The sequence below is a fragment of the Carcharodon carcharias genome, chromosome 11 (genome assembly GCF_017639515.1).
Source record: "Carcharodon carcharias isolate sCarCar2 chromosome 11, sCarCar2.pri, whole genome shotgun sequence".
In the NCBI taxonomy this organism is placed as follows: domain Eukaryota; kingdom Metazoa; phylum Chordata; class Chondrichthyes; order Lamniformes; family Lamnidae; genus Carcharodon; species Carcharodon carcharias.
Window position 1 is genome coordinate 30510666 of NC_054477.1, and position 12901 is coordinate 30523566.

At 40.8% G+C, this 12901-nt stretch overlaps 1 protein-coding gene across 2 annotated transcripts in view; it reads right to left on the bottom strand.

The window, feature by feature from the left end:
- Positions 1-12424, bottom strand: part of LOC121284130 (proteasomal ATPase-associated factor 1-like) — a 29376-nt gene extending 16952 nt beyond the window's left edge. Inside the window, exons 1-2 of one of the 2 annotated variants that reach the window (XM_041199282.1) lie at positions 12304-12424; positions 12156-12196 (exon numbers count right to left, since the gene is read on the bottom strand). In XM_041199282.1, coding sequence (XP_041055216.1) covers positions 12156-12196; positions 12304-12353 — 91 coding nt within the window. In that variant the 5' untranslated portion in view covers positions 12354-12424. The remainder of the gene's footprint in view (positions 1-12155; positions 12197-12303) is intronic. The other variant, XM_041199283.1, reaches the window with a different exon arrangement.
- Between the last annotated feature and the right edge of the window lie 477 nt (positions 12425-12901).

Sequence of the window (12901 nt, forward strand, 5' to 3'; positions counted from 1 at the left end):
ACCTTGAGTGCCCTACCATCCATTCTTAATTAGCACATTCGTTTAGATAATATCACCAACTTTAACTTTAACAACTATGTGTTCTTTTGTACTATTGTTGTTGATATCTTTTGATGATCTGCTTCTATCACTGCTTGTTTGTCCCTACAACCACACCTCCCCCCCCCACCTCTCTCTCTCTCTCCGCCCCCCCACACACACACCTTAAACCAGCTTATATTTCAACTCTTTCTTGGACTCGAACTCAAGTTCTGTCGAAGGGTCATGAGGACTCGAAACGTCAACTCTTTTCTTCTCCGCCGATGCTGCCAGACCTGCTGAGTTTTTCCAGGTAATTCTGTTTTTGTTTTTGTTTTGGATTTCCAGCATCTGCAGTTTTTTTGTTTTTATTTAAGGATAGTATCAAAGTGAAAGAAAAAACATACAATGTGGCAAAGATTAGAGGTAAAAACCAACAGAATATGACCAAAAAAAGAGGGAGAAAATAAACTTTGAGGGTAAACTAGCAAGTAATATAAAAACGATCAGTAAGAGCTTCTTTAGATATATAAAAGAGAGAGGCCAAAGTCAATATAGGCCCCATAGAGAATGAGGTTGGGGAACCAGGAAATGGCAGATGAGTTGAATAAATACTTTGCATCAGTCTTCACAGTAGAAGACACTAATAGCATACCAAAAATACTAAATAATCATGGAGCAAAAAAAGGGGGGGGTTGGAAATAAATACAATAACTATCACTAGAGAAAAAGTACCAGTGAAACGAATGGGGCTAAATGCCAATAAGTCACCTGGACCTGATAGATTGCATCCTAGGATATTAAAGGAAATAGCTGCAGAGATAGTGGGTGCACTAGAAGTAATCTTCCAAGAGTCCTTAGATTCTGGAAAAGTCCTAGAGGATTGGAAAACTGCCAATGTAACACCGTTATTCAAAAAAGGAGGGAGACAAAAAACAGGTAACTATAGGCTAGTTAGCTTAATATCTGTCATTGAGAAAATGTTGGAGTCTAATGTAAAGGATGTAATAGCAGAGCATTTAAAAATGCATAATCTAATCAAGCAGAGTCAGCATGGCTTCATGAAGGGGGAAATCATGTCTGACAAATTTATTAGAATTCTTTGAGGTAACAAGCAAGATAAAAGGGGAGCCAGTGGATGTAATATATTTGGATTTCTAAAAGGCGTTCAAGAAGGTACCATACATAAGGCTACACAAAATAAGAGCCCACTGTGTTGGGGGTAGTATATTAGCATGGATGGAGGACTTGCTAACTAATAGAAGACAGAGGGCAGCATCTTCCAATCAGTGAGCAGGGGCGGGGCCTGCTTGCCGATGTGTAAAATGATGCAGGGATATGTCAGGCATGCATCCCGACGTCACCGTGTCATTTAGATTTTCAATTCAGCAGCCGCGCAACCAAATTGGCTGTGAACCTGCCGAACTGTCAATGGCCTATTAAGGCCATTAAAAAGCTAATTAGCCTGATTGACGGACCTACCCGTCGAACCTTAAGGTTGACGGGCAGGCCGGGAGCCCAGGCGGGCTTTGGAAAAAACATGAAACCTCATCCATGGGTGGGATGAGGTTTCATGAGGGTATTTAAATTTTTATTACATGTTTAGATAAAAGTTATGGACATGCCCCAACTCATGTGACAGTGTCACATGAGGGGACATGGGAGGGAAATTTTTATCACCTTTATTGAAAGTTTTAAGTTGGAGCCGATCTCCCTGAGGCATCACTTTGTATCCGGGATCTCTGTGGCTCTTTCACGCGCATGTGCGAAAGAGCACACTCCCAGCTGAGGGAATCCCCACCTCACCCATACAGGGAGTGCAAATTGCTTCCTGGCGGACATCACGCTGGGCGGGCCTTAACTGGCCCGTCCATGTAAAATGGCAGCGCACCCCCAACTGGGGGCGCCGATCGGAAGCCCACCCGCCTGTACCCACTCCCGTAGTTCCCCCACGATGGGGGGAAAATGTTGCCCAGCGAGTTGGAACATGGCAGGGGGCATTTTCAGAATGGCAACCTTTAACTAGTGGAGTGCCACAGGGATCAATGCTGGGGCCATAATTATTTACAATATATATTAATGACTTGGATGAGGGAAATGAATGTACTATCACCAAGTTTGTGGATGGCACAAAAATAGATGGGAAGGCAAGTGGTGAGGATGACACAAAGAGTCGACAGAGGGATATAGATACATTAAGTGGGTGGGCAAAAACGTGACAGATGGAATATAATGTGGGAAAGTGAGAGGTTATACACTTTGGCAGGGAGAATAGATGAGCTGAATATTATTTAAATGCAAAAAAACTGAAGAAAGCTGTAGCGGAGAGGGATTTGGGGTCCTCGTGCATGAATCCCAAAAAGCTAGCATACAAGTTCAGCAGGTAATAGGGAAGGCAAATGGAATGTTGGCCTTTAATTCAAAGGGAATGGAGTATAAAAATAGGGAAAAGCAAAATACTGCAGATGCTGGAAATCTAGAACAAAAACAAAGATACCTGGAAAAACTCAGCAGGTCTGACAGCATCTACGGAGAGGGATACAGTAGACGTTTAGAGTCTGTATGACCCTTCATCAGAACTAAGACATTTTGAAATGAGATGAAATATAAGCTGGTAGAAGGGGGTGGGACAGGAGAGCTCAATAGGGGGCCAGTGATAGGTGGAGCCTAAGATAGGGAAGTAAATAAATAACTAAAAATAGGGAAGTCTTGCTAAAACTATACAAGGCACTAGTTAGACTACACCAAGAATACTGTGAACAGTTTTGGTCCTCTTATCTAAGGAAAGATATACTGGCAATGGAGGCAGTCCAGAGAAGGTTCACTGGGTTGATCCAGGGGATGGAGGGATTTTCTTATGAGGAGAGGTCGAGTAGGTTGGGCCTGTACTCACTGGAGTTTAGAATGCGAGGCGACCTTGTTGAAACATAAGATTCTTAGGGGGCTTGACAGTAGATACTGAGAGGTTGTTTCCTCTTGTGGGAGAGTCTAGGACCAGAGGGCATAATGTCAGAATAAGGGGGCGCCCACTTAAAACAGATAAGGAGAAATTTCTTCTCAGAGGGTAGTCAATCTGTGCAATTCTTTACCCCAGAACGCTGTAGAGGCAGGGTCGTTAACTATACTCAAGCTGAGATAGACAGGTTTTAATCAGTAAGGGACTCAAGGGATATGGGGAAAAGGCAGGAAAGTGGAGTTGAGGATTATCAGATCAGCCATGATTTCATTGAATGGCGGAGCAGACTCGACGGGCTGAATGACCTACTTCTGCTCCTACGTCTTATGGTCTTATTTGAAATTAGTTCATTGTAAAAGGGACAACATGCTGCATGTTGTGCTGATAGTGTATATGGGCTATGAAGATTCTAGATTCAATCTCTGGTCTAGAACGAGTTAGCCAGTTTCAGCTAAGGCAGTCACCAGGGTGATGCAATTTGCTACATGTCTCCAGGATTGCAATGATGGGAGTGGAAATAATGCAAGGTTCCTACTTCTGCTTATCCCTAAATTTTCTGCTGTGACTGCAGGCCAACACCAGAGTCATGGTTAGTCATGCAATATAGGAATAACCACCATTTGACTCAAAGCCACCTGTGTAACACCCTATTGAGAATTACTGACTTCATGAAGGGAAATAAAAGTGAAAGAAAGCATCTTACAACTGATATTAATGTTTATTTCTTACACCAACGAACAGATTTGACAGAAAAAAAAGAAATTCTGCAGTTTAAATGGCTGGGTTCAAAATAAAAAAGGTGCTGGCTCTGAAATTTTGTAATGAAAGATGATCAATTAATGGGATAATATCTCATTTTCAGAAAGCCTTATTGTTACTTTGATGGGTGATATTGCTTTTTTGAAAATTTAATACACAAAGTTTGACAGATGCATGTTGTAATTTGTAGTCATAACCAGACTCTAGAGGGGCAGGAGGAAAAAAGTTCTGAGGATGTCAGCAACTTTTAAAGATGATCACTTTGTCTAGGTTAAAAGTTAACATTTTTGATCATCCAACTGCTTCAAAGGAGAAAACAGTCTTATTGTCTCGGAAACCTCTCAGACTATCCAGTGGCCTTTTTTGGGTAAGGTGATTATAGGAACTTGGAGAAATAATTTGAAAAGTATACTAGGACAGTCTACACTTCCAGTCACCTGTGAGCAACAATTTCCTGTAAAGGTGTATATTAACTCTTGGTGGATTTGTTCCAGTTGGACTTTACAGAGTAAGTAACCCAAGTCCTTGCTTACTGCCATCGTACATCATAGAAATATAGGTACAATAGTAGGTATTCAGCCTCTCAAACCTGTTCTGCCATTCAAATAGATCATGGTTGATCTATACCTCAATTTCATTTACCTTTGTTTCATATCTCTCAATAGCCTTACTGTAAAAGAAACTTCATTTCTTTCCCTAATATTACTGTGGGATACTGAAGCAGGCTTGTGGGAGCTGTGTGCATGACTAATTTAATTAAACTGAAGACAGTCAGACTGCAAGGTGTAAATCATCAAAACGGTTAGGTGTAAAAACAGGCATTTTGAAATGGAGATGGGCAAGCCAAGATGAGATCCCAGTACATACAATACGAATGGGAATTTGCATTGGAAGATAAAGTGAGGAGTGAATTGTTAGCTGTTCAATTTCAAAAGAGTCATAACAGGAACTTTTACAACTGGCAAAAATCGTTAATAAATTAGGCAAAGTTTAATTTTCCTGAAAGTGCTGGCCATAATGACAACATGAAAGATTTTTATATTCTGGGAAAGGTAGCTTCCAAAGAAAGCTTAGAACAATGGGTTTACAGACCAAAAGGGAGGAAAATATATTTAAGGGAAGATTGAAAGTTGTATGAGGAGAGTGGCCATGTAAAATCTTGAAAGTGGGGTGGGGGGGGTTACGAAGATAGGCTTGTGAAAAGCAGCCTCTAGCCATGCCAGAGAAATGCTTGCTTGTTTCAAAAAGCAAGATTTTGTTTAAGGCCTTGAAATTCCATTGTTGAATGAGGAGAGAGAAACTGAAATACCTCCCTTATAGCAACAGTGGGTGCTGTGTGGTAATATTACTGGATGTTTTATAGATTAAGAATCTATTTGGACTGTTGCCTGGAAAAGGGTGTTTATTTGGAAGTCTAACTGGGTAGAAATCTTTTGGGAAATGTTGTAATACTAAATTTAGCTGTGTAACTGTAATCTTGTGTGCTTAAGTTTTCTTAATAAATGTTTTAATTTAATATTTAAAATCTCCAAAATTGGTAGTGGAATCTTTACTTCTGACTTCAGTGCTGCACGTACCTTCTCGTAATAAAATACAAATTGCAAACTATTTGATTGACCAAGTTTCCCTTTGGGATTTGGTCAGCCCAGCAATTGCCACCTGCCATATCATAACGCTTACCCCAAAAAAAAATCAATTGATTCGAGTCTTGGAAATCTGAATTGATCCAGCTTCCACAGTCTTTTGGGGACAGAATTCCAGATTTCCATTATACTTTGCAATATAGTGCTTCCTGATTGCTCTCCTAAATGGCCGAGCTCTAATTGCAAGATAGTGCTCTCTTGCTTTGGATTATCCCACCATAAGAAATAGTTTAAACAAAACGAATTGCCTGGAAAAATTCAGCAGGTCTGGCAGCATCAGCAGTTTTTTGTTTTTATCTTATATAATAAATAGCTTCGCTACCTAGCATCTCAAATCCTTTGTCATTTTAAACACCTAGATTAGATCACTCTTCTAAACTCAAGGAAATACATAATTTATCAGACCAACACAGGGATGCTGTCAAGAACTGGGAAAATCTACCCTTTTAATTATTATGTTGCTTAGAACCTTGCCTTTTACAGCCAAAATAGAATACATGTCAGAGAAGTTGTATAGCACTTTGGCCAGACACTGCTTGAACACTGCATGCAGTTCCCTAGTATCAAGGTCTATGTTAAGAGGAAAAGCTGGAGAAATAAAATTTTAGTTTCAAAAACAAAGTTGAGGCTACCCAGATACAACATTTCTGCAAAAAAAAAACCAGCCTGTTTCAAAGGACATATATATTCTACACCAGGTAATGTATTATTTCAGAAGTTAATCATTTTAAACAAGAAACTCGTTCCAAATTTTGCGATGTAATTACTGTATTTTTCAGCAATGCTCCCTTGTACATTCCAAATTCAATCTAAAAAATATTGTCAACATTTGCATTTCATGTACTTACTTTAAATATATGAACTATGTCTGCCCTCATTCATTGTTTACAAAAAAAATCTTAGGAAGCAGTCATCCCTGCCACTTTTACATCAGTAAAACTGACAATATACTTCAAAGTCATCTGGGATTTTACATCAGTGCTGAAGCGAGTGGTGTATCAAACATGCTCCTTCTATACTGTAACTTTTATGGTTCTACATCCGAGTATAGTTGACTATTTGTTCGAGATACCGTTGCTGGTATGGGAGTGGGAGATGACATGTCACTTTGCTTTTCAATATTTATAATACATGACTACCATAAAAAAGTTCTGTATTATATATTTGACACAAACATTCTAAGATCATCAGCTCCACCTAATTTTTACTTAAACATAAATTATAGCCATTCAAAGGGCAAAATCATTATCATGGAGAGGGAGGGGAGATAGAACAGTCATGTTATCTTCATCTTGAGAGCAAGTTTAGAATTTATTTTTAAAAACTGCACACAGCCTCGAAAAGAGGTAAATGACAGGATTTCTGAGGTATAATAGGTACTGTCCAGAATCAGTTACATTAAATTGACTTTTTTTTCTCAGAATTGTCCCTCAAACATCAGAGGGAAGGGTCAGTTAACGTGTTTCTGGTGATGTTGAAAAACATTGACCAGGGCACTGGAAGCACTTCTAATCCTCAAACACTAAGGAACTTCAATATTCATCAAAACCTGTAGTTTTCCTTTCTCCGTCCATAGTCCATTTAGACAGCACAAAAGATCCCACACAGCATCTACAGTTCCTACCCACCCACTTCTGCTTGCCACTGCAAAAAAAAAAAATGCTCAGAATTAATGGGAAGAATGGCCAGGCCGGCTTGATAAGACACCCATGAGGTGATGTCTCGTTCCAAGCTACAGTGCCATGCTGGGCTCATGTTTAGTCAGTTCCTCTCCTTTGTATTCAGCCCCACAAATGTTGAAAATCCAATCTTGCACTCCTACATTGTTGGAAATGGCAGCAGGCGCTTCAGAGCTCCGTTGGCCAGTCCAGCATGCTAGGACTGTATGAGGAACCAAACTTTGTCGAACTTTTCTCACCAAATTCTAGCTTCAGTGACTTGCATTTCAGACCAGCCCACGGACCACCCAGAACACCCTAGTGGACCACCAGTGGTCCATGGACCATCCTTTGAGAACTACAAAAAAGATGAAACCTTAGTTTAACATCTTACACAGAGCACAACACTGAATGCAGCATTCCAAGTTGACAGAAACATACTAAACATTCTATTTTTATTTTTAGTAATAAAACAAGGGATAACAATGTGCTTTTATGTAGTGCCTTTAAAAACAGGAAAATATTCCAAGGTTCTTCATAAAGGTGTTATCAGACAAAAACAGACATTGATCAAGACGATGATTTTAGGATGGGTGACCAAAAGCTAGGTTGAAGTGGTACATTTTAGAAGCTCTTAAAAGAGGACACTGTGCTGGAGAGGCAGTGGAATAAAAGGAGGGGAATCCAGAATCTGGGTCCTAAGTAGCTGAAGGAGTGGAAAACATGTGAACGAGAACTTTAAATTTGAGGCATGGGGGATCAGGAACCACTGTGGGTCAGCAAGGATTGGGGGAGGAGTGATGGAATAATGGGTGAACAGGATGTAGGTAGCAAAATATTTCAGTCGTGCAAAAGCTTACTATGGTTAGAGAGAGATAGAATACATCAAGAAAGCTTTGTACAAGCTGAAATTTACAGAACTTGAAGAATGGGCAGGAAATTCTAGAAAAGTGAAGTGTAGAAGTGACAAAAGCAAGGATGAGGGTTGTAGTGGAACACAAGCTGAGATAGCAGAAGGTGGTGATTTATAGAAATGAATGCTGTTACAGGTGGAAGTAGTCGGCCTTTGAAATGGTGAGATTATGATGCCAGCAGTTCAGTTTAGGGTTGACTAGTGTCCCGAGGTTGTGAAACATCTGTGTCCACCTAAATGACCAGTGTGCAGGTGGAATTGGTGATAAGGCTATGACGTTTGTGATGGGGGTTAAAGATGATGACTTCCATTTTCTTAATGTTTCACTGGAGGAAACTGCAGTTCATCACAGACTGTTAGGTAAGCACTTTGACAATGCAAGCAGCGGAGTCAAGGAAGACTGTGAAGGTGCAGAGCTTGGTCTCGACAGCATTCATATGGAACTGATCGTTTATCTGTAGACAGACAATGTCTGTAGATGAGGAAAAGGAGGGGACTTAGTCACGAAGATCTTTAGGAGATTCAAGAGGCGATTGAACAAGGAAGAGAAGCCATCTCTGGAGATACTCTGGCTACGAGTAGATAAGTAAACTGGAACAAAGCAAAACGGTGTTGGAAATTGATGCTGAAATCCACTGTTTCAAAGGTTATAGGCAGGCTGAGGAGGGAAAATGCACCGCAGTCAAAGGTCTCCATTTGTGACACTGATTAAGGCTGTTTTAGTACTGTGACAGGAATGGAAATCTGACTGGAAAGATTCAAGCATGAGGCTCCAGGAAAGATGAGCATGAATTTGGAAGGAAACTACATGTTAAAAGCCTTGAGTAAAATAAGTTTGATGATAAGGCAGCTGTTTGCAAACAGATAATTCAAGGATAATTTTTTTTTTAAAAAAGGTGGAGCGTGAAGAGGAGGACCAGGAAAAGTGGGCAGCAATTTAGCAGGAATGTGAACTTACAACAGAACTTGATGTATACAAAACTGTGATAATACTTATCCTTCAACAGGGCTGAGAGACATGGGCTGCCTACCCCATATATGTAAAATAGTTGGGCAGATTCCACATGAGATGCATTCAGAACATCATGGGCTTCAAATGGGAGGACAAAGTGCCCAACACTGTGGTACTTCAAGGAGCAGAAAATGTCTGGAATTGAAGCACTCATCATCAGAACCCAGCTAAGATGGGGTGGTCATGTAGTACGTATGACTGATGATAAAATCCCTAAGGCAGTTACATATTCACAACTTAAACTTGGATCCCACCTGCAATGTAGGCCAAGAGTAAGGTTCAAAGACTCCTTGCAGGTGAACCTCAGGAAATGTGGCATGTCAACCACAGACTGGGAGAAAAGTGCATCCAGAAAGAACTTCCTGGGAACAATATTAAGCAGCGGCATTGTTTCCTTTAAACATCAAAGAATACATGCAGCTAAGGACAAAAGACAAGTTAGAAAGACTGGGTAGCCCAAAAAAAAAAAAAAAATCAGACAATTGATACTGGTCCACACTGTGGAAAGCCATGCAGGTCTGCATTCAGGGTCCACAGCCCTGTTAGAACGCACAACAGATTACTCTATGCACGCAAGAAATGCCCACCTTCAATAATGAAGGAAAACCAACGGTGACGACTGAGGAAGCACGAGATAGACCGCACAAACAAGATCAGGGTTAGTAAATATATACAACTTAATCTTAGTACCAAACTAATTTTCTTCTCTTTTAGATGCAGATCAAGCTAATGTGCATTTCAAACAATTTCTGTTTTTAAGTCTCAAAATATAAGGCCTGACATTGCTGCTGGCATTAATTAGCAGACACTTTTAAAAAAAAACAGAATTCATTCATGGCATGTGAGCATCGACAGCAAGGCAAGTAATTAATGCCAATTCTTAATTGCTCGAGGTGGCGGTGTTGAGTTGCCTTCTTCAACTGTTGCAATCCATGTGATGAAGGTACACCCACAGTGGTGTTAGGTAGAGAGTACCAAGGGTTTGACACATTGATGAAGCAACGGCAATATATTTCCAGGTCAAGATGGCGTGTGACTTGGAGGGAAAGTTGCAGGTGGTGATGATCCAATTACCTGCTAATCTTGTCCTTTTATGCGGTAGAGGTCACAGTTTTGGGAGGTGCCGTTGAAGAAGCCTTGTCAAGTTGCTGCAGTGCATCTTGTAGATGGCATGTATTGCAGCTACAGTGGTGGTGGAAGAAGTGAATGTTTAAAGTGGTGGATGTGGTGCCAGTCAAGCAAACTGCTTTGTCCTGTATAGCATCGAGACTCGAGTGTTGCCAGTGCTGCACTCATCCAGGCAAGTGTTGAAAGTATTCATAAGAACAAAAGAAATAGGAGGAGCAGGCCATTCAGCCCTTTGAGCCGGCTCCACCATTCCATGAGAACATGGTTGATCTTCTACTTCAACACCATCCCCGTATCCTTTGATGTTTTTAATATGTAGAAACCTATCAATCTGAGTCTTGAACATAGTCAACAACTGAGCCTCCACAGCTCTCTGCGGAAGATAATTCCAAAGATTCACCATCAGTGAAGAAAATCCTCCTCATTTCATCTTAAATGGCCTGCCCCTTATTCTGAGAGTTTGTCCCCTGGTTCTAGACCCCACCCTCCAACCACAAAAAACATCCTTCCTGCATCTATTGTGTCGAGTCCTGTAAGAATTTTTTAATGTTTCAATGAGATCACCTCTCATTCTTCTAAACTCTTCTAAATTCATATGGCATTCTTTGATTATTTTAATGGTGGCTTTAGCGCAATTAAAATAAACAGATTAGTGCATGTTAATAGCAGACAATCATATGAATGCATTAAGTATTCAGCTGTCAGTAATTTATAGCACATACTGTTCTAACTCTCTTATTCATTAAAAAAAAATCACAAAAGCCCATAAAAGTATAGTTTGCAAAAAAAGAGCACTGAGAACTGAATTTTGTCCTCTTGTATTCTGATTGGATTGATTGATGCAGCAATATTGCATCCCAGCAGAAAAGCTGATTTTTTTTTAGAAATGCTAACAAACTACCATATAATGCTGGTTGGCATCAGTGGTGGAGCTCGGTTTGTTTGACTAAGGTTGGTGGTGGGAGGGAGCAGAGGGTGAACACAGTTCAGGGATGGAACTCAAGATTTAACTGACTGGCAGGAAGGAGGCAGGCCTGGGAACAGGTGTATGTCAATAAGTTTAGTACAAAAGCTGACCTGGGAACTGCAGATTTGCAAACCAAATCCAGAATCTGAACAAAAGTGACAGAAGTTCCTGCAAGTGGAATGGAGGCAGTCATCAAAAACTGTGTTGGCCAAACTCAAAGTGATTGGGGTTGTCATAATTCAACCTCCCACAATTATTTGCTCCAGCGCTGGTAAAATGTAGTTTTCTGGAAAACTATTTGGGGCAGGGAAGGCATTACAGTTGACTTTAGTGTCTCTGTCCAGTGGCAATGGATCCCACTCCAGATTGACGGCTAACAATTTCTGCTAGGAAGAATCTGCGAGTGGATGTCAGATTGTGTTGTGCCAAGCTGGTTTCTTCCCATCCCCAATCAAATCTGAAGGGATGGGACACTAGACAGAAGAATACTTTCCAGTGTTATGGTATCTAGAACAAGGAAACACACATATAAAATTAAACACAAGAGATTTATGACAGTGAGCAGAAGCATTTTTGTTTAAATGCAGGATTATTGTGAGGCTCTGGAATGCACTCAGTTTGCATTTGAAGCAACATTTAAGAATAGGTTGGATAGATATTTATGGGCAGAAGATTTTTTTTTAAATTACAGAATAGAGTAGACATAAAGGGATTAGGATTTCTGCTAATGTGGAGGATGAATGCAGAGGGCTGAGCCCAGTGTCTGTATTGTAATTTCCATGTAACTCTATGTGGCCAAAAGCTTAGAATTCATAGCCCAGCATTGAGCAAAGGTCTTCAGGACAGTGAAGAGGAAGAGAAAACACCTTTTAAGGACTAAACACTGACAGAAACATTCACATTTTTGTTTCTATTCTCCAGCAGACTAACCCATTTTGTTTTACAAGGGGGACGGTGAACAGGGAGGTGGAGAGACTCACGCAGTGATCAATACTTGGGGAGGCACAGCCCCGGGCCTGTGTTTATTATTGTTGTTGTTATTATTATTATTGTGATTGTTGTTTTTTTTAAACCCTATTAAACTCTGCCTTGCGTCCTTACCGGGTATTTTACAGGAAACCCACGCTTCCCTCTCATTCTCCCTGTGGGACAAAACCGAAACGTTATTAAAATCGGCACATAAGGAGAGAAGAGGAGCCACAAATGAATGTTTGTTATAAACTGTTGGCGTCCGGACAGAGAAAATTACCGCAAGGCTCGAGCCCAGTCGCTCTGGATGAAGATCCTGCCTCCTGCCATGGCGACGCCTCACTGCCGGAAACCAAACGGCCACTGCGCCTGTCGCAAACAGCCCTCTCCGCTCATCCGTCCACCGTCCCGCCTCTCCCCCCCCCCCCCCCGATACTTTGACGCTTCTCTTATCAGGTAATTGGTAATACTTGAAGTAGATTGTATTCATGTGCTGCCTTAACCACCACCGCGCCCCCCCGCCCCCAAATCTCTTGCATAACATTGAAAACGAACCGTCTCAAACTGGCAAAGTGACTAATTAGATTTTTTTAGTTTTTCAAGCTCATTTAAACCTATGTTTTTGGGCTTTTTTTAAAAAATTCGTTCGTAGGATGTGGGCGTCGCTGGCTAGGCCAGCATTTAGCATTTATTGCCATTCCCTAATCGTCCTTGTTCAGAGGGCATTTAAGAGTCAGCCACATTGCTGTGAGTCTGGAGTCACATGTAGGCCAGACCAGGTAAGCACAGCAGATTTCCTTCCCTAAAAGACATTAGTGAACCAGATGGATTTTTACAACAAGCAGCAATGGTTTCGTTGTCATCATTAGACTTATAAT